The 21,534-nt window shown below is 34.8% G+C and overlaps 3 protein-coding genes across 4 annotated transcripts; 1 reads left to right on the top strand and 2 right to left on the bottom strand.

Moving 5' to 3' along the window:
- Positions 1-1,107: 1,107 nt before the first annotated feature.
- On the bottom strand, positions 1,108-2,631 carry LOC100243754 (transcription factor MYB93). The gene is made up of 3 exons (XM_002284106.4): positions 2,477-2,631; positions 2,261-2,390; positions 1,108-2,177 (listed from the first exon to the last, which is right to left on the bottom strand). The coding sequence occupies exons 1-3, from the start codon at positions 2,607-2,609 to the stop codon at positions 1,466-1,468; spliced, it is 975 nt and encodes a 324-aa protein (XP_002284142.1). The 5' UTR covers positions 2,610-2,631; the 3' UTR covers positions 1,108-1,465.
- Positions 2,632-8,636: 6,005 nt separating this feature from the next.
- LOC100266070 (signal peptidase complex-like protein DTM1) lies at positions 8,637-9,816 on the top strand. The gene is made up of 2 exons (XM_002284111.4): positions 8,637-8,996; positions 9,436-9,816. The coding sequence occupies exons 1-2, from the start codon at positions 8,755-8,757 to the stop codon at positions 9,521-9,523; spliced, it is 330 nt and encodes a 109-aa protein (XP_002284147.1). The 5' UTR covers positions 8,637-8,754; the 3' UTR covers positions 9,524-9,816.
- A 1,537-nt stretch (positions 9,817-11,353) lies between these two features.
- Positions 11,354-20,858, bottom strand: LOC100260863 (uncharacterized). Of its 2 annotated transcripts, XR_002028857.2 has the most exons (9): positions 20,188-20,858; positions 19,932-20,063; positions 19,176-19,403; positions 17,164-17,371; positions 16,844-16,980; positions 15,168-15,248; positions 13,624-13,690; positions 12,849-13,538; positions 11,354-11,844 (listed from the first exon to the last, which is right to left on the bottom strand). XR_002028857.2 is itself a non-coding variant. In XM_002284114.5 (8 exons), the coding sequence occupies exons 1-8, from the start codon at positions 20,484-20,486 to the stop codon at positions 13,239-13,241; spliced, it is 1,452 nt and encodes a 483-aa protein (XP_002284150.2). In that variant the 5' UTR covers positions 20,487-20,858; the 3' UTR covers positions 12,753-13,238. The 2 variants fall into 2 exon arrangements, 1 of the variants encoding a protein (XP_002284150.2); XM_002284114.5 differs by lacking the exon at positions 11,354-11,844 and having other exon boundaries at positions 12,753-13,538.
- Between the last annotated feature and the right edge of the window lie 676 nt (positions 20,859-21,534).

The raw sequence follows: 21,534 nt of genomic DNA, 5'->3' as shown, positions 1-21,534 counted from the left end.
TAATAGTTTGAATAACAAGGATACAATCTGTGCCACAAAAATAAACATTCATTTTCTCGATGTTGCCAGTCATTGCCACCAAATATATTATATGTATCGTATGTTCACCTTAAGGGGACCCAGATAATCCGTAACACACATGCTCGTGTGGGTGTGAGTGTACGTATAAAATCTTATTTAACAAGATTGCCGTGACATGGGAAACTTTCTATATTAGTATCAAACAAATCGATGGGTACGTAAGGATTAGGTGGTGAAATTTTTTAAAGCAAATTATAGAAATGGGGTCCAGGGGATGTTAATTTCCATGACGGACTTGACTTTAATCGTGGACTTTCAACAGTAATCACAAGTATGGTTTACTCGATGGATGGAGGCCGTTGGATCTTTGACATGTGTTTTATCAGTCCCTTGTCGGAAAAGAAACCAAGTCTAACCACTCTGATTAAGAGTCCTGATTCACCTTCCCCCTTTCTTTTATGCTGAGTATTTGTATTCTTGTCTACTTAGTCAAGTAACCCTCATCTATTTGATTCTGGGTCTTATTTTAAAATAACACTCATATATGTTATAAAGAAACCATTGTTTATAAGCCTTTGACAATAATTTGGCAATCTATGAGTGTTGGATAGGGTATTGACCATTTTCTTTTCTTCTAACTCAATGATCAACCTTCCAACAGGTAACAAAAAATTTCAAACATATTTAGACATGTAGGTTTTAATCTTGTCTCCTAGACCAAAAAGGAAAAAAGGAAAGGAAATTTCCAATCCAAGGGGCATCTTGAAGCATGCTTTGTGAAGATAAATATGGTACATTCAGCATTCAAAATATGGGTATGAACCATGCATATTTACCTTTCTAGCTAGTGTCTGCATTAATCACATTTCTTAACCTTTGAGCCCATTTTAAATGCCTTAACAATAGTTGATCAAGCCTGCAAGTTCCAATTAATGAAGAGTACATGTCCCAATAAGAGTTTGGCTGATTCTGGTGCAAGTTAACGTAGAGCTCAAGTTCTAATTTCTAGCTACCATCACTTAACCACAAGTATGAAAACTAACAAGCATAAGCTAATATAATGGAAAAGAAAAAGAGAATCTGGCAGTCACATTTCATTCATCAATATCATGGCCTCCACATATACATTTCCATTAGAAGGCACTGAAAGTCCTTTCCTCCATAGATAACAGACAAATTGTGACCCATAAGATCATGCTCATTTCCAAGTAAACAGCATCATATCTGAATATTAGAAGAAACATTTAAACAACTCGAATCCAAACTGGTTCAAAGACAATTATCCGGAGACTAATTACTTTATAAATTAAAGCCTCTATTGTGTGGTTGACATGGAAGCACGTAATTAATATGTAAGGATATCTGTATCCATGCATGCAGCTCTGCAAAAGTTGCAATGAACAAATGACCAATTTATGGTGGGAACTCTCACATAATCGTAAAGCTAAGAAAGGTCGTCATGCATTAAATGGTCTTCAAAAAGTTCAGACCAGTAGGGAGAGGGTCCTCCTCCATAGCTAGAAATGCTACTGCCCTCTCCTGGATGGTTCATTGAAAGATTGGTTACAAGTGGAGGAAGAGTGGTACTAGGAGATGGAAGAACCCAAGGAGAATTGGGGTTTGAAGTTTGGCCCATTTCACTGTTCAAAGGTGTTTGAAAAGGGACTTGTGGGGCCGTCAAATGAGCTAAGGGGCTTGGGTGGTGGAGTGGTTGGGAAGTATCACTGTCAAGAGAAAATGAGGCTAGGTTCTCCAGTTGTAATGAACTTAAAACTGGGTTTTCTTTCATAGGAGGAATTGATGAACTCGAGAAGCTGAAAGCCTCCATGTTTGCAATGCCATTTGGGCTATATGAATTAGTAGATGCCGAAACTGTAGATTGGAGAAGATACTCTAAATACTGAAGCTTAGCCAACTGAATTGCATCTGCCTGTATTTTCAGTGAATGATCATCCAGTGAGTGGTGCTCCATGAGGTTTCTGAGGTTAGCCAGAGCTAATAGATGGGTCAAGCTGCTGAAGAGATCGTCGGTCCTCGGTTGGTGTGTCATGGGATCAAACCCCATCTGAATGAGCTTCTTCTTTAGATGGGTATTCCAGAAATTCTTAATTTCGTTGTCCGTCCGGCCAGGGAGGTGCGATGCAATTGCGGACCATCTAATTGTGGACAAAAATATTGGATTAGTAATGCATGAGCTTGAGGGTTTTGTTTCATGGAAGCAGAAGTTTATTAGGCTTACTTGTTTCCCAGGATGGAATGGAGATGCAGAATTGTCTGTTCTTCTTCTTGAGAAAATTTTCCTCTTTTAATATCAGGCCTTAAATAATTCGTCCATCTCAACCTACAGCTCTTTCCACATCTGTTAAGACCTGCAGGAGTAAAAGGGAAATGATGAAATGGTGAAGTACTGAAAAAATGAGAGACAGGGAGAGGGATCCAATTAATTAACATAGACCTGCAAGCTTAGGGAGAGCTCTCCAGCTTCCATGGCCATGTTTCTGAACGTAGCTGACCAGCTTCTGATCTTCTTCAGGAGTCCAAGGCCCTTTCTTCAGACCATTCTCATCACAGCAAGGAGACCTTCCCATTTCTACGCTTTGATTTTGGCTGCTTTTTCCTCCGTTACCATGCACCAGACTTAGGACTTCCTTCTTATACACGGTCTTACTCAGACTTTCCCTCCTGCTATGATTCATTTAATTTTTTTTTTTAAAAACCCATTAACATCTGTCCCATTTAATTGGATGTAAAAACCCCCAATTACCCTTTCTTTCAATAAAATGACAGCAGAGAACTCAAGCTATCTGTATCTGATCATCTAATTCACTTTCATAACCCCATCAATTTTTTCCCTTTAATTTCTTGATTTGTAACAATTATACATCAATGAAACTGGCCTACAATATTTAAGTTAATTAAACTTCACATTTTCTTTCAGGAGTTGTATGCATTGCCCGCAACATTTCCAATCTAGCTCCTACATGGACCATGGATGCATTTGGTAATTTAACAAAAGACAACACTACATATGTCCGTCCAGGCAGAGTTAATCGATCCGTTTCAAAAGTTTAGGTATTATACTATTATAAACTAATGATTATTAAAATATCCTAAACCTAGGAAACTTGAAAGCAGATAATCAAACACGTGGCGGCGAATTGCTGGGTCAGAAGAACGCAGTCCATGCACGCAACAACAGCCTCTTTCGTCATTCATTGCATGGATTCAAATGATTTTGGTATCATATTCTTGGATTTCAAAGTCCAGTGACATTAATTATGAATTACATATTCTGGATATTTAAAAATTAATTCGTAGCGTATTTGGATCATGATCCTAACCCTCATACATTAATACGTATCAGACAATATTTCTTGCATACGATAAATTAGTACCATAAAACAATGCATGTCTTCGAGGCTCGTGGCGGCATTGCTATAACATTAGAGTCTGGGCTTTTATTAATACAACGTCGTCTGTTAATCTAAAAATGAAAAAGAAAGTTAATTATGTTCAGACTCTCAGATTAATTCATGTCTCCATTTGACCAATGGATGAGACTAGTGGCTTCTCGCTGGTTAGAGGGAAAGTTGGTGCAGCAAACGCCCTTTCCTTCTTTTCGTCAAAGATTTAAGGTTTGAGGATTTGATTTAAGAATGGCCTTTAAAGAAAAACTAATGATCAGAAACCAGAGAAAGGGGAGTGAACAAGGGAAGTGATACCCGTTACCCACTGCGTCTTTGAAATTCTTCAAAGAATGATTTTCTTACAGTTCCAACTTTACAAGGAAAATTTGTTTCTATTACTAGAAAATAACATGCATGCCTGGTTGTTTAAATTAAAAATAAAGAATATATAACACCGGATTCGTAGAAATTAAATATTAAAAAGTTGGGAAATATGTTGGGGGCTGAACCATTTGGTCGAGAGATAGCCGTCGTTGATGGGCTCCTGGGTACTTTTGAAATTGATTAGAACTAGAGGACCAATTGTGTAAGAATGGCGAGATTATTATATTTCTTGTTCCATAAGCAAGATTTTGTCAAACCTAAAACTCCCATTGAAGTGTCAAACTTGATTAAGTGTCAAAATCAATCGCCCCATGGCAAGTAACAGCCAGAGAAATGAGAGCAACAAAACCCATATATTAAAAGGGTGGAGAGTGATTTTGGTCCTCTCAGCCAAGGCTCCTTGTCTGGTGGACCAGATCATGGTTTGAATCCATAGGGCGGCTATGATGTCACAGGATCTTTATATTTCAGTGTCAGCTAAACAACTGATTTTTGCTTGCTTTGATGGGTTTCCACTTTCTACCCAATAAAACCCAAAGCAGCCTTGGTGTTATAAGCTTTCTTATTGGCTTCAATTCCCACATATTCATTTGTATGTTGAATTTGAGCCACAGCTTGCAGTGGGGACAGTTGCAACCTGTTCCCTCGATAAGTTTTGTTTGAGTCGCTCACGGGTGACCTAATCAGGACAATAGATGAAGATTAATCAAGCAACAAGAAAAGCCAGTTGACTCTTAATTTAAACCTTAGGAAGAGGTTCCTAGGTTCCATAGGCACCATCTTATCTTACTCAACCATGCCATCCGGAGCTCGCTTATTTCATAGTTAGTATTTGCTCATATTCTACGAATATTGGATGTTTGGAAACATCAAAAGCTCCAATTGAATTGGAGCAATGGACAAGATAGGGAGTCGTAACATGCAAGGGATTTCGCTCTCCTTGGTGGAGCAAATGAGAAGAAAATGAAATATGTACAATTTCCCTTTTCAAATAGATAATTAATAATTCTATTTTTAAAAATAGAAATTTTCATAGAAAATATCCAAAGATGAATTCACTTTGTTATTGTAAATTCTTTTCAATTTTGAAAAATATTTTAAGCATATAAGATTTTTTTTTACAAAAATTCTTATATTTTATATAAAAAAAATTATTTTTGAAAATAAAAAATATGTGATGTCTCACATAAAATAGGAGAAAAATTTTCTAACAATATAAAAATTTCTTTTAACTTTATAAATACGTTTTAAAGTCATGAATGTTCTTTTGGGTTCAAAATTAATAATATCTATATCATTGGATATAAGTCATTACAAATAGTATCAAAATCGATCCCTCAAATTTGTTTGGTCTCATAAGGAGTGTTTGTCTATTTGATCTCACAATTTTACAGGACACAACAAGGACGTTGTGTCTGTATGAGAAATTATTATAATATCCTATATTGTATATGAGAGAAAGTTTATGATATTATATATAAATATGATTCCCTTTTAATCTTGTAAATATATTTTAAAACTATAAAAATTTAATTAGACTCATATCGAACAATATTTATATGATTTGATGCAATTCACTATAAAATATATTCAAATATCACCTAAAATTATAAATTTTAAATTTTGATTCAACTAATTGATGAATAAACTAATGCATCATTAAACAAATACTCAACGAGAAAACACCAACTATGGTTAAATAAATACTTGTATCGTATCTACAAAGAGAAGAAATTAACGTAGACCTCCCTGATCAGCTGAGTACTTGAATTAATGAAAACTCTGCAATAGTTTAAACGGTAAACTCGAGTTCAGATTTTAGATTTCTTCTGGAGTGAGGGAGCAACAAAGGAATTGACTCCATCATACGATGATCTTGACTCAAAATCATCTATTGCTATTTTAAAACAAGGAAGCAACAAAGACTTTAGACTAGCAGATTAAATTTCTGACATTCTGATTATGAGATATGCAAAATATATGAATGTGTTAACATCCGATCCTCTGATGATTCTCTGACGATAGCCAAAATGGATTTTAGAACAGGTAAAAGAAATATTAATATTTATTTATTTATTTACTGGTTCAACCCCTGGTGGTGGGGCATAATGGATGTTACTTGTTGGATTGAACATTATTGTACGACAATGAAGAAAAAGCAACAAAATGCGGTGATGTAATTTTTAGATCCTCCAGTTGACTAGTGGATTCGATAAGGGTTTAGCGGGCTTTTGGGCTCGTCAGGAACGACCTACTGGGCCATTCCTCTCTGGCTCCTTCGGGGTTAGTTTTTGTTTGATTTGGACCAAACTTGGAAACTAGATCCAAATTTCCTACAACGCACCACAAGATCTCGTTTGGGAACTGTTTTCAATGATAGTTTTCTGTTTTTAAGAACAAAAAAAAAAAAAAATTAGAAAATACGTTTGATAATTAGAAACTGTTTTATGTTTTCTTTCTGTTTTTTATTATCAAAAAACAGAAAATAAGGTGTTTTCAAATAATATCTTTTAGTTGTTTTTAATTATTTTCACTTATTTTTTAAGAGTTGCTTTGAAAAATAATTATATAAACATATATAATGATTAAAAATAATTTTAGATTCTTAAACAGAATTTTGTTTTACAAAACATCATAAAACAGTTTTTAAAAACTATATATTTAAAATTGATTTAAAAAAACAATTACCAAACATGGTTTAATTTTCTAAGCCAATTTTTTCTTCATTGACAATTGTCAAAATAATCACATTACTGAATTCTTGATAAAAGATAAATGTCAATAAAATTTAATTTAATAAATTAAATAAAATTCAATTAAAAGCTTAAGAATAATTGATGAAAGGACAAGTACGAAAGAATTGTACATTTAAAAATAAATCAATGATATTTATTTTGGAAAAGGTGTGTTTGGTTGGCAAAAGGGATTTGATCTTTTTCAAATTAAATTCGTCTTTGCCAATTTCAAAATATTTTGAATGGAATTATTCAATAATTGTTCACAAAATATCATTTTTCTTTAATTGCTCGGAAGACATGCAATTTTTTTTTAGCCAACTATTTGAAATATTTTTAAAGTAAGTTTAAAATTAAATTATAAAAATTACTCATATATATATATATATATTTTTTTTTTTAACAATGCCACCAACTTGAATTATTGGTATGAATGAAGGTCAATCATAGAGTTCCTAGCTTAAAAAGTAAATGTGCACATGGGTCTAACCAGATGGGTGTGGAATTGGTAGCCTACCAACGTGAAGTAGTTTCCTTTTTGAACAATTTTTTCACAATCATTCTTCAAAGCATTCGAGCGCCGCGGATGTTCAAACATTCTTTGATTCGTCTTTCTTGTGATTTGAAGTGTAATCAATAATCAGCGTAAGAAAATAATTGTTATATCTTAGGCAATGATTCCTTCTAAATTATAAATACTTGAGTGAGAAAATTTCATTTTAAGTATATAAAATCAAACTCTAGCCCGAATCAATTTTATTTATAAATTTAATTTTTAGTTGTTTCATTTATATTTCATATTTAGTAATCCATATGATTTCAATAATTTGCACAATTCTTTTATCTTAGATCTTAAAATTAAAAAATAGCTAGTTTTATTTTCTTTGCTTTAACTTGGTTTTATTTTCAATGCTTTCTTTTTCCATCTAATACTTTTTGTTGTTTTTTTAATGTTTATTATATTATTTTCCTTTTTATTTGATCGAAAAACAAAAAACAAAAAATGAAAAAATGATTAGTGGTTTATGTGAGTGGTGTCGGGATATACTAATTAGATGTGATAAAGTTTGATACGATTCATTGAACTAATTTGAACCCAATACAATATGTTTTTTTGTAAGTTTGAATTAAATATAGTCGAATTTTGGTCAATTTTGTATCGACTTATATAACTTATTTAATAAATAAGTGGTTTTTGGATTAATTTGCATAACACGAAACTAATCTAAATTGACGTTAATTGTATATATAAGATTTAACTCAATTCAATTATTAAATAAAATAACTTGATTATTAAACATGGTAAATAAGTTGTACGATGTGTTATTTATTTAATAATTAGATAATTTATATTTTTTATATGATTATTATTTACTTAGGTTAACCTATGTAATAAAATACCTAAATTTTAAAAGACACGAACATGACGCATCAACATAAATTGCTACCCTTAATAATGTTATTTGCAATATTGTACATATTTTTTGTCTTTTTTTCCCTTAGTTGATGATTTTTATTTTACCGATCATGACCTATTAGATTTGATGAATTAACATCCATGTGCTTGTGCTTGTTATGTGGGATAAGATGGACTCCATGATAAAAAAAAATTAATATTGATTTTTCTAAAAATCAAGAAGTTCATAAATTATATTGAAACATGAGTAAAAGTATAAATTTTTTTTTTGTAATTTACTTTTAAAACAATTATAAATTAGTTCCTAAATTGTTAAACAATGATTTATCATGTTTCAATTCTTTAATCAAAACCCTAAACTCCAATGATTTATCAGGATTTTTCATTGCAAAATAGTTAGACAACTAAGCATAGGAATAGAGAATCTATATCGAAGAAAGGTCTAACTGGTGTCAGTAACATTGGTGAATTAGATGAAGGTACGAAAAACCCTGGGTAAACAAAAGCCTACATAGCAGTTCCAATGCTACGCCTTGAACCACTCGGCTATCTCTCCTACATAATGATTATGACCCAGAAATCGAGTGAATAGCAAGTCATTTAGATTATTGGATAGGTATGACCAATCCAATTCTAACTCTAAATGGCATATTAAAGCTATATAGAAATTCGTTTTGGTAGGTGGAGGCATTTAAAGCGGTTCTAGTGACTTCTCCCCACCTCAAATGCCAATGGGGGTGGCCATCGCCGCTTAGCATATCGCCCTGTCCCTCGCACCCTATTCTTCTCCATGGCTGACGACGCCCTTCTCAGGTCCTCGCTGATTTGGTTGGCAGCTGTTATAGTGTTAGTCGGACTTCACACTCACTCATTCAAAAAGATGATGGTCACTTACCTCATGGGTCTGTTTGCAATTGCCGGTATTCTTTTGCCTCATTGGGATTTCTTCGATCGTCCATTCTCTCAGTGGCTCTCTCCTTTTTCTGTTGATGCCATGGATTCTAATCCTCCTCACCGTTCCACATCAAAGAGGTTTTTCCCTTCCATCTTCAACTTGGAATGTATCTCTCTCTTTTTCTTTCAAGCACAAGCGTGATTGGTAGATACTAGATAAAGATTTAATGATTTAATTCCCTTTTTAATTAGAGCAATACTGAAAAAATAGACTCTATAATATATGTAACACCCCAGTTATAGATATGGGAGAACCAACATTTTACCAAACTTGGAAGAGTCTGAAACAAATGTGTCCCTTGAGTGTTGATGGTAGTTTGGGTGGAACCAAAGCGCTCTGGATCCACGGGTGATGCTTGAATGGAAAAGATTATGGGTTCAAGTTCTTGTAATTGGGTCGTTGTGTGTATCCGAAAGGAGAGTTAGAAGTCTGAACTGGGGTAAGGGAATGATGGGTAGATAATAAAGTGGTTGAAAGGATTTTTGTGACTCTGGAAAATTCTGTCTCTTTGTGCAGGTTTAGAATCTATCCTCTTAGACTTGTTATTTACGCCGCGGTTTACGGGTTTTCTGTGTACAAGTGGTGGATGTTTGTGTCAAACTGAGATACTCGCTTCATCAGCAATCCAAGTCCAAAAACGGATTACAGGAGAGGGTCTGCGGTGCCTTATATGTCAGTTATAATGCTTCCGAGTATCCATTTGCAGAATTATTCATGTATGATTCTTGACAGGTGAAGAGATGACTGATAGTCTGATAGGTAAAAAGTGCCTTCTCAGTTTCGGGCAAAACTAAACAAATAATTAAAAAAATGTGTGTTACCTTTTCTGTCGAAATTGTGCAATAAGTAACTAATACTTTTGTTAGTCGCATGGCAATGAAGGTAGAAGTTTTACAACTTGTTCAGGCACGTTTACAAATTTATTGCTTGGGGGGAAACAATACACTAATAGGGAGCTCCCCTTTAGCCAGCTACTTCCCGAGGATGACTGTAAGTTTGGGCTCCAACCAGTTACTGTCAGGCTTATGCCACTTGCTTCGCACTGGAATCGTGAATCTTCATAGGAAAACTTTATAGTCAGACAGTCCCTTCCAATTGGGTGAGGGTGGTAGCGTTTTAATGCCAACTACAAAAAAACTATTGTATTTATCAATGATCAGGATGGCTCAGGCCGAGAAGCATGAAGAAGGTTGGCAATTTTGGACAAAATTCCTAAGTGTCTCTTAACTCGGTTTTTTCAATCCTTTTTTAGATTATTTACCTAATAAAGATTAAGTTATTGAATTTGTTAAGAGACCAAGATATGTACTTGAGGTTGGAGTTGGATAAAATTGAATCAACTATATTATTTAAATGTTATTTTTCTTAAAATATTTTTTGAGTTACAAAGGCTTGGGAAACATGTTTTACTAATTGTTCACAATGCCCTGTTGTATAATCAATCCAGTTTTAGGTTGGATCAATCCAGGTTGCACTTTTCTTGATGATATCTCATTCGATGGATTAAGGGCATCATTTAAAAACCTAAAACTTGCTTCCTATTCGATAGAGAGAACACCAAAGAGACCAACAATCATTCCTCTTTTGCTCTCCTTTCTTTCCAAATTTGGGGTGTTTGGTTGCCAAGAAAAATCCCATTTTCTTCCTATTTTTCAAGTGGTTTTCCAACAATTTTTCTTGAGCAAAAATGGGTTGATTCTTCATTCATTCATCTTTCAATTTCGAATCTATTGGTGTTTAGGTGAAACTCATTTTCTTCTTGTGTGGATTTAAAAAGAGGTTTAGTCAAGTTTAGTGTGGACTCCAAGTGTGCTTCGAAAGAAGAAAGTGTGAAGTTGAAAGTAGAAATGTGTTAATCAAGCGATCTAAGAAGGTTTGATAGACTTAAGTTAGGTAAAATCCTACATTTAGTTTTTGTTCTTCATAGTGGACGTTTTCAATCGATTACAGATTTGTAATTTTTTATCTCTTTAGAAATTTTTCACGTTAAAATCTGATGTCATTGTCTCTTTCTTTCATTCTACCATTTGATTTATTTTCAATTTTTGATATTATTGGTTACTTAAACATATATGTTGAATGGAAGAAAAATGAGTTAAAAGATATGTGATTACCCATTGGATATCTCAAAATAATTTTTTTTTATTCATTTTGATTAATAATATCTTATAGCAATTGAAAATGAGTTAAAAGAGATGTGATTATCCATTGGATATCTCAGAATAATTTTTTGTTCATTTTGATTAATAATATCTTGTAATAATTGGAAACGGGTTAAAAGAGATAATTGTTTTTATGAATTAATTTTGGAGAGTGTTAAAGTATTTATATGTGACTTGAATTTATAAATTGTTACGAGAATGTTATTGTATTCATATTTGTTTGTAAATTTTATACTTTGTTAAAAAATTGTGGGAAGAGAAGTTCATAAATATTAAGAAATTCTAAAGTTAGATAATTTTTTTTTTTGTATCGAGAGAACTTTTAAATTATTCAACAATACCTATTCACCCCTGCCTAAGTGTAATTCATCTTTGAGATTCACTTGTAGTAGACTAGTAGTCGCCATTAGAAGTTATTTCTGGCCGTATATAATACGTGTTAATTGGAGAGAGATAGGAGGCTTCTAAGTTCTGACTCTTCCCATGCTGCAGTCAAACATGCTCGACCAAGGGGAAAATGAGCAATAGACACCATCCGGACCATCCCCGCTTTCTCAAAAAACATATCTTAAAGATTGGGCAGAAGGTCCTCATAGTTCATAGGCATGTTCCGCTCCTTGGACCAAGCAGACACTTGAAATGAGGCCGAATAAGTGATGCTGGACTTGGGCAAATCCTGATGGGGTTCCAGGACACCCTCCTGCACTTCCACCTTGAAGGTGTCTTCTATGGAAAAATTCCCCTGTTTGACCTCACCATGTCCCTAGAGGAAATAAAAGAACATATCATTTGAGGGATATCAAGCAACATTTTTCCTTAAATTCCCACCGTGCACAATGAAGAATTGGGGATAGTTTACGCATCTCATATCAACATTACCAAGCATGTTTCTTAATTTTCAAATATAAAAGTCTTTAACCTTAACCCATAAAACAGAAACAATAAGGCCATATTTGACTCCCAAAAGGTGCTAGTATGGGAAAAAAAATGCTAACATCAATGATTTTTCTCATATTTAGTTTTACCCTAAAAAAACATTAAAAAAAAATCAAATATAATTAAAATTAATTAAAAATTTATGTATTTTTAAATCATTTAATATTTATATAAAAAAATTAAAATAATTAAATGAATTTAAAATAATATTTAAATTAACTAATTAAGTCCTATTTTCCTTCTCTTTTTTTTTTTCTTTTTACTTCTCTTAATTTTCTTTTCCTCACATTCCTCACATTTTCCTTTAAGTTTTTCGGAACCAAACACAGCCTAAATAAACTAGAAGACTTTCAGATTGCACCATAAACAGAATTTTTGCAACCAGAAGTACGTAAGATTTTCTTTGCAAACAAAAAAATAACTGGATCAAAGAGCATCTGATGCAGGAAAAAAATGGCAACAAGAAGAAAAAAAGAAGAAAGAAAGACACAATCCAAGTACACAAGGCTCTACCTTGATTTGCCAAATGTTTCGTGAAGAAAATTTATACCCCTGTTACAATGAGATTCCACTGTTCTTTTTACCACTCCTTTTTTCACTTATGTTGCAAATGGTGACTAGATGTCAAAAAACTTCTAGATCAATACAAGAGTAGTACTATTTTTTCCCACCACTTACTATCACAATTTTGATCCCCTGCTTGTACGATAGGTAATAATTAAATGTGCTAAGATATGATTAACATGCATGCATTAAGTGCAAAAGTTCGTAAAATAACTTGATGAAAGTAATAATATTATTCTTACAAAAAAACATGGTAGATGCGCTTACAGCTTTACTTGGTAGTTGGTATAACCCCACTACAAACTTGGAACTGAACAGTAAGACGAGCAGAAACTTCAGCAGCAGTCCTTCATTTCTCCAATCCAAGACAACCCCCGGGTCCTCATCATCCAGCGATATCAAACCCTCTGCTTACACACAAGCATCAATGGTTACTGTGTAAATCATGCCATACTATTAATATTATGGTACGTAAATTTTATCCTTCCATCAGTTGAGGGAAAATAAAACCATTAAAAAACTGTCATCTCTGCAGCTTGATGCTGTCTGAATAATGTTAAATACAACCTCTCCCTGATTACTACAAAAAGAAAACACCCCAAAAGGGAAGAAGAAACCCCAAAAACTCCCATGTAGCCCAAACACCCCACACATTTGCTACCTATTCTTGTAGCGCGGGGTTTCATCTGGGGGAGGAGGCACACCAAATACCCAGTCAAGGACATTCAAGTACTTAGATCGAAATACTTCCCTCTCCTGTGCATAGCAGTGCATGATGATGGCTGTTGATAAACTGAAAATCACAACATCAGCTCTCTTCAGATTCTTTGATGGTTGCAAGTATCCAGCATCAACCATGCATGTGAAGAAGCTCTCTATAGCTCGTGAGAGACAGTAAAGTGATATCTCAATTCGCCTGCTCTTCTTCTCAATAGCCAAGGCCAAGCCAGTTGGGAACTGCCCATTAGCACAGGTGATTCCATCAAAACAAAAACATATATTTTTCTTAATGAGGGAAAATTTGAAAGAATAGTGTTAATACCGTTCCCATTGCCACCATTGGAATATTACATCTCTTTAAAATCCTGAAGAGCAGGCAAGTCCACATCCTGACAAAATAAAATGGGCCCCTAAATGATAATGATTTTCTTCTCAATAGAATATGAACCAATTACAAGTTCCAGCAAGGTGGATGGGCCAATTGACTAGTTCATGCATCCAAGCAAATATTTCTTGACAACCAAGTTACAGTCTATGACCTTGCCCGGGGGAAAACAAGAAGGCTGAAATCTATAAATCACATTCCCAGGAAAGCATAGGAATTATGAGACAGATTTATTTAGCATTTTATATGAGATTATCAGTGAACAATTTACTTGTTGAGAGAACCAAAAGGCTGAAGGAAGACAGAAGTACAGGACTTGGGAAAAATAAAAACAAACTATATTATGCTGAGACATCAGAGAAAAGAAATGCAGTTCATTAATATACAGTTATATATTTAATGAACTGCAACCATCTAAATTTTTACTGCATACTACTGCCCTACCTGTGAGACTTTCACCTACCCCAGAACTTGTCATGGTTTTGGCGGGGGCCAGAGCAGACACGGCATAGTCCTAGAACATCCAATTGCTACTCATAGCTAAAGGCAATATAAAAAATGCAGAAGTTCTGGTACTAAATTTTTTGGATATGATTCTGCTCTTCAATGGGCGTTAATGTTGCTAGCAGCATCATCCTAGATGATATTTAGCCTCTTTTCCTTACTGCAACTTCAATGCTTCAGCACAATGGATGACAAGATGACACATCCTCATAGAGGCCCAATATCAAGCACACAGGAAATAAATTTATTTATTTATTTTTTGATAGATTAGAGCACACAGGAAATAAATCATTTAGATGCTTCATCCATTTTCTCTCAACTACCATTCTCACTTAATTCCATAACAGAAAAATCACCTTATATGACACAATGCTATTGATAATCAATGGAAAACAATACAAGAAAAAATTGAAATTCCCCATTTTTTTTTCTGCTGGCTTAATTTTTAGTTCAGTTTATTAATTCAACAACTCGTTCTATGTCAACAAATTATCGACTAGTTTTTGACATTAAAAACTAATAGGAACAATTCCATTTGTTATCTTGAAAGTTGTAGCAAAAATGGTAATCCTTTTCAAGATACATTTATGAATTGAGTGAATTGATCAAATTTGTCACCTAGATTCACTTTAAACTCCATTGATTCTGATCCTTTTTCAAAACTCAAACCAGCACCAAACAAATAAAATAATGCGGCTATCATTGGTTTTATAATTATGTTCTATAAAAACCACTCTTCCATCCAATCCAGCCTATAGCCTCATACTTCTGTTAAATTCACTAAAAAATTGATTTCAGAAGATTACATTATCTTACTTTACTAACATGGTCACGACTTGAGTGAACATGCAATTTCAAGCAAATTCCAAGTCATGAATATAACTGGCCCAAAAAAGCTATATCGTATATACAAGAACTACACAAATGGTACTGTGAACCTGTGATAACGTAGAAAATATTGGGAAATAAATGCTAACCAGGCAGACGAACAATATACAGATAGGAACAAGCTGGATCTTGCTGTACCAAGAAGACCCTTTCCCAAAATTGTATAAGGCCTGCATAAGGTTGAACATAAATATGTTGAGACAATAATGTTTAGAGCATCTTTAGTAATAAAACCAAGAGAACAGTAATTAGCTAAAGAAAGTCCAAATTTTACTTTAATATAAGCTCAAAGCTTGAGAAAAATCAGGGACTTGGGCCAAATTATAATTATAGACCAACACAAAATGAACTCTACAAAAGTAGAAATTAAGAAATGCATTCCCAAAACTCAAAGCCTCTTATCAACTTAAATAAAATACATGAACAGTTAATTTTACTGGGTGAAGCAATGATAACTCCTTGAGGAACAAAAGCAAGGTAAAGAACTATAGTACTACCAAAAGTAATCCAAATACTCAAAGGTTGCAATAGTCAACCTGCCTAGGAAGACATCAGGCTAGTAAATTGCCCCAAGATATGCACCAAGCAAGAATCTGTGCAAGGAGCATGAAGATATCTAAAAACTTTTGTTGCAGTCATCCAACTCACTCGCATAAACTATCTAGATATCTCATTACCCGTAGTTGTGTAACCCGTAACTCAACAATACAACTCTATGGGTATAATAATTTAGCCTATAAGCCGCATAAAATACTTTCTTTAGAAGACTCGGTCTGAGAAATCCCCCCACCTTTCCACCAGACAACTTCAAGGCCTCCACCTTAACGTGCCCTTCTCCTCACCAATCCGAATCCACACTGAGTCACCCGCTTCCACCTGGTCATTCTTTATAACATCTAAATAGGTCATATCCTTGGCTGCTGACCCCTTGCTCCCAACAAGAATAGCCATATGGCGTGCCATATAGGGATTGGGGGCTACCAAAGGAAATTAAAACGCCAAGACTGCTCAGTTTATTATCTAATGTGATCCAACCCCTGATGCACCACACCCCTCTGGGAAGACCAGGTTGAACCTCTTCACCTGCACTGAGTAAGCCAAGAAAAGAATGTAATACCCAGCTTTCTTACATTGCAGCTCCAAACTGTAACCTCTCTGCCCTTCATTCTACTCCTTGCAAAAAGGTTTCCTAACCTCTCACAAGCAACAACTCAGGTGCATACCATGTACTCAAAAGATATTCTGAACAACCTCAGGTGCATACAGCTTTGCTGTAAAATTTGTAAATAGAGAAAAGAAAACAACTAAAAGAAATGTTGGGGCTATAGAGAAACCATCTGCAAAATGGATGCTCAAACAGACATTGGTGTTTTTGAGGACCTATTGATTTTGACTCTCATGAACTGTGAGAAAAGATTGTTGCTTCCTCCCTGGATGGGCCTGGGAATGTTGATTCTCTTACACTGTCATTTCGCTATAAGACTCATCTCCAGAAACTCATTAAAATTTGTGCTAGAAATTTAATCAGAAGAGGATTTGATCATGCACTCAACTAACCTATAACCTAACAACATGACATCAAGAAGATAGTAAATTAGACTTTAAGACACAAATCATTTCTCTAGCAGAATATGCATCTCCAGAAGTGACTAATTAAAGTTTGTGCTAGCAAATTAACCAGAAGACAGAATTTCATCATGTCTTAACTTGATAAACCAAGGCAGAGCGATATACTTTGTAAAGGTACAATACAAAAATCTGTTACCTTTTCAAGAGGTCTTGACGATGAACTATTAATGCAGGAATCAAATATACAGGCAGATAAACTGGTAGTGCTCTTTTGTAAGCTTGAATAAGAAAAGACACAACATGCTTGCTGCATGATTGATGTCCATGTATAATCTGCACAAAGTTTGAAAGTTAAGTAAAGCTAAAAAAGTTATTTAATTAATTAAATAGATCTTCATATACTCCAATCGGCCAATACAATGCTCACTACACAAAATACAGGCATGTATTGCAAACATCAAGCAAAATGGCAACTGCAAATAATTCTACTTCATTTGAAGAGAATAAAATGCATACCGAGCAGGGGACTTTCATTGATGGGTCTAGTTTAATTTTAACACCAATGGTGTTGTAATAATTCTCTACTGCCTCCAAATTAGTAAAAGGAATGCCACTTGCAATGTCTTTCACAGCTTGCAGGATAATGGGATCCTTTCCACCATGTTTATTGAGAAAGGATTTATATGATGGAGGCAAGCTCTCTTGCTTCAATATGTAAGCAGACCTGAAAAAAGCAAACCTCTAATCAGGAAAATTCTTAGCTCTCAGAGAACTTGTCATCAGAGCATATTTTCTGGAGTAAAGTCATCAAGACATGATCAAGAAGTCTGGGCAAGGCAAGCTTTTTTCATCTGGAAGAATTAGTGTAATGGCCAACACATTCAACCATGGATGCAAAGCCCTGGTCAGTAATATTAATTACAAAACATAAGAATATTTAAAAGCTTCCATTACAGTTCTGATGCATCTTAATAGAAAAAAGAAACAAGAATGTTGGTTGATTTAACAGACCACCTGTTTTATATATGGATATATTGGACATCATTCATACTGCCAGCGCAATGTCAGTTCAACAGGATTATAGTACGGCGGTATGTACCATGCAGGCACATGGTGCTTTCTTTTCTTTGGCTCCTAGTGTCTCTTACATGAAGTGACTATCCTGCCCTAATACCAAAATTGTGCTTCCTTGTAACCATTCAAGAATAGGGATAGAACATCACCATGATTAAACACCAAATTAGCTTGAAACATTTAGGCAATGTCTGGTTCCCGGAAAGGGAAAATGTGAGAGAAAGAAAATGGAGAGGAAAAGTAAAAGGAAAGAAAAAGTGAAAGAAAATAAAAAATACATTTAAAGTCAATAAATTATTTTCATTTCCTACTTCAAACTCATTTCACTTATTTAATTCTTTTATATAAATATTAAATAATTTAAAAATATATAAGTTTCTCACTACTTTTAATTATATTTGACTTTATTCCATATTTTCTATGGTAAAACCAAACATGAAAAAATTATTTTCCTTAGCATTTTTTTCTTTCCTTATTACTTTTTGGAAACCGAACATAGCCTTAGGGAATGGTTTGCATATCTATCAAATAGAGGAGTGTAGTCATTTCAGAAAAGACAAAAATGACATTTTATTTTCAAAACTAACTGTAAGAAATAGTAATAATAAATGCTTATTCCCAATCTAAAAACTAAGTCCTTTCCCATTCTTGCACCAAATCCCACTTCTGCACTCACTCCCACCATGAGCTTCTTAGGTTTATCTAAATGCCCAAGCTGCACCTAAGGCAGCCTAAATATACAACTGTCTGCCAAAACAATTACAGAGTCATCTTTTTCCTTAAAAAGCAAAAACCGTCTAAGTCAAGCAGGCAACTTTGCCCTTTGTATCAATTAGTATTGCCAACAAAAGAAAAAAGAATTAACTTTAAGGTTTTATAATTTCTTGGTTTGGTTGCACAAGAATTTGGAGTTCTCCTCTAGGTTTTATCATCCTTCTGGAGGCTTCAACATTTCCTTACCCTAGGGTTCAGTAAAATGTTCTTCCTTTTCAAGCTACAACTATGCTAGAGCCATTCAACAATTCATCATCTGAATGAAAGGTCATCTGGCAAATTTTCATGATTGGAGACATGGCATGATATGCTTTGAAAGGCTTCAAATTTATATTATCCATAGACAACTAGTGAATCATTAGACAATTTAATTGGTTTTTTCACATTTTCAAAACATGAAAGATATGCTCATCAACGTACCATTAGTATTTACAGTTAAGACATAGATGAACGTAATCTATCAGCCAAGTTGAAAACATTATTAAAATGCTAACATTAGCATTGACTATAAGATGATAAAATTTCCAAAGAGATTAAAATATCATGAAAATTTTATGCATTTTGAGATAGACTTTCCTTCCTCAATGCATTCCCATAATTTATAATAATGATAAAGAGAGTAAAAACGTATTTAAGTTTTTGGGCAACCATAATTTGATTTTAGGAAGAAAAGCACGTACAAAATTTGTGAAGATGAGAGACACATGAGAAATATGTCACCATGCGACCAAGTTAGAGGTTTACAAATACGTCCAAATCGTTTACTTTTTATTCCGCAACGTGATGCTAAGACAGCAGCCCGCATAAGGATGTATATTGCCAAGGTAGTGTGTTGGGTGTTCGGTCCGGACAGAAGCATTGAAGGCCCTGCAATTGCCCCCGCTAACAGAGACCTCCACCTAGCAGTCCTGCAGTAGAATGTCGCTTTACCAGTCAAATCAAAGTAGCTAAACCATGAAACCATTTATTTAACAACATTTTATAATAGATACTTAGTTGAGGGTGCCTTTGGATGTCCCATTAAAATCAAATTCCTCATAATGTTATGCTAGCTAAACTATGAAACCATTTATTTAACAACATTTTACAATAGATACTTAGTTGAGGGTGCCTTTCATGTCCCATTAAAATCAAATTCCTCATAATGGTATGCATCTAACTTTATATACATATTCATCATCTCATTAGAGAAAATGCAGTCATCATTGGAAACAGTAGACAAAATTAAGAGGCCATAGCGTTTCTTTGGAATCACAAAATGGAAACACAGAGTCAGTCATGGTGAATGCTTCAGTTTTCTTAAACTACCATTGCCTATGGTTTTGTTCCTTAAATGCTAGGCAAAATTATCCGAGCCAATTACTTCTTCTGGGACGTACAAATGCACCTATCACCTAGTTAAGCAACAATTATCAAATAGTTAACAAAAAACATGCCTACGATGACCACCCAAAGCAGCCACAATCTCATCCACTGAAACAAATGTACCAGCAAAGGTTCCAAGAAAGAGTCCGTATCTGAGCGTCTCTTTTAAAGCTATCACCACATCTTCACTATTTGAAAACTTCCTGAACGGAGAACCGAAATCAAAACCAAACAATCAAAATAAAATCAATGATAATTATAAGGAAAAGAAAAAGCCTCACAAACCAAGGGACAAATTGAAGAAGTAAAGACTCCACAATAATTCACCTCGCATATGCCGATAATCTTCTGCGTCTCAACCTAGCAATCAACCTAGCTACAACCGAGAATATAGCGAGGCCACCTTTGATACCGACACCAATAGTGAAGCCCTTGGCCGAGGCCGTGACGATTCTCCACAGCTTCTCCGAATCCTGAATCCGTATCGAATTCGAGAGAATCGAAGAGCAAGAAGAAGGATCCGATCCTCCACAATGCGGACAGTGAGGATCGTCGGGGTCGGAACCACCATTTTCCCAAGAAAAGCACGCGCATCTTCCGCCGGCACCATCACCGGACGGGGACATGGGGGAGAATTAGGGTTCCAGGAGCTGCCAAGTGTCGACAGCCGGAAGTTGGATCTTGGAAGGTGAGAAACTTGGTGGGAAGTTTTTGAAAGCGAGAGAGAGAGAGAGAGGAGCTTGTGAATATCACGTGTGTGGCAAATAGGGCTGTTTTGGTATGTGGTGACGTGTTTCTGGACATCCACTCTGCCCACCTTTTACAGCCCGAATAAATGCGTTTCCGGTTTTGCACTGTTCCTTGGTTCCTCCTGCAGATTCATCCTGGGTTTCCATTTGAACGCTCTCGCAATGGTAAACGGGAATTAGCTTTCTGGTGAAATCATTTATGTCGGAAAACGTGACTATCCTTGAATATGCTGATTTTGGTAGGAAGAATGGAAACCTAGTTTACATATGCATAAAAGTTATTATTTTTCGTCTTCAAAATTGGAAGATTTCTGTTTATGAGGAAAGAAGAGAACTTAATTTATAGTCCAGTTTCATATACATTGAGTCAAGAGACTAAACAGGGTCTTGAAATTCCTTAGTATTATTGAACATGGTAAGTCTTCAATATTTTATGCACCAATATAGCTGGACGGTTACGTTACGAGTCTAGAACAAAATGTCTTTATGTGTAACCGCTCTCGTATAGGCGTGCCACGACAATGAAATATTAAAATGCGATGAAATCATTTTAGACTTTATTTACTTAACCGAATCAACTCAACCACGTGTCCTCAATCAGATGGTCAAGGTTCACACTTGTATTAGGCCTGTCCGCTTGCTAGAAGCCGGTGCTGGATGCATCTAGTCAAGCCATCTAGATGGGACCCATTACTACATGGCTACCGAAACGAGCCCATCCAAGCATGGTGCTCCCATAACACCCATGCACGAAGTGCTCAATAAAACCACCAAAATAGATATAATTGATAACTCCCATGAGCTATAATTATGTTGATTGAGTTAAATAAAAAACTTGAATAATCTCAGGGTTATTCCATACACAATTCAAAACAGTGATCAAATTGAAAAAAATCGCCCCCCATTAATTTTGCAAAGATATAAT

This window comes from Vitis vinifera, chromosome 18 (genome assembly GCF_030704535.1).
Source record: "Vitis vinifera cultivar Pinot Noir 40024 chromosome 18, ASM3070453v1".
Taxonomy (NCBI): Eukaryota; Viridiplantae; Streptophyta; class Magnoliopsida; order Vitales; family Vitaceae; genus Vitis; species Vitis vinifera.
The sequence above is the reverse complement of the archived record's forward strand: the minus strand, read 5'-3'. Positions and strand labels throughout refer to the sequence as shown.

Excerpts from the sequence above, each read along its gene's own strand:
- LOC100243754 (XM_002284106.4), bottom strand. The coding sequence starts at position 2,609 with ATGGGAAGGTCTCCTTGCTGTGATGAGAATGGTCTGAAGAAAGGGCCT. Across the intron at positions 2,391-2,476 it reads AGCTCTCCCTAAGCTTGCAG|GTCTTAACAGATGTGGAAAG; the intron begins GTCTATGTTAAT and ends TTACTCCTGCAG. Across the intron at positions 2,178-2,260 it reads CATTCCATCCTGGGAAACAA|ATGGTCCGCAATTGCATCGC; the intron begins GTAAGCCTAATA and ends GTCCACAATTAG.
- LOC100266070 (XM_002284111.4), top strand. The coding sequence starts at position 8,755 with ATGGCTGACGACGCCCTTCTCAGGTCCTCGCTGATTTGGTTGGCAGCT. Across the intron at positions 8,997-9,435 it reads CACCGTTCCACATCAAAGAG|GTTTAGAATCTATCCTCTTA; the intron begins GTTTTTCCCTTC and ends CTCTTTGTGCAG.
- LOC100260863 (XM_002284114.5), bottom strand. The coding sequence starts at position 20,486 with ATGTCCCCGTCCGGTGATGGTGCCGGCGGAAGATGCGCGTGCTTTTCT. Across the intron at positions 17,372-19,175 it reads CTCTCATCTTCACAAATTTT|GTCTGCTTACATATTGAAGC; the intron begins GTACGTGCTTTT and ends TGCTTTTTTCAG. Across the intron at positions 16,981-17,163 it reads CAATGAAAGTCCCCTGCTCG|ATTATACATGGACATCAATC; the intron begins GTATGCATTTTA and ends AACTTTGTGCAG.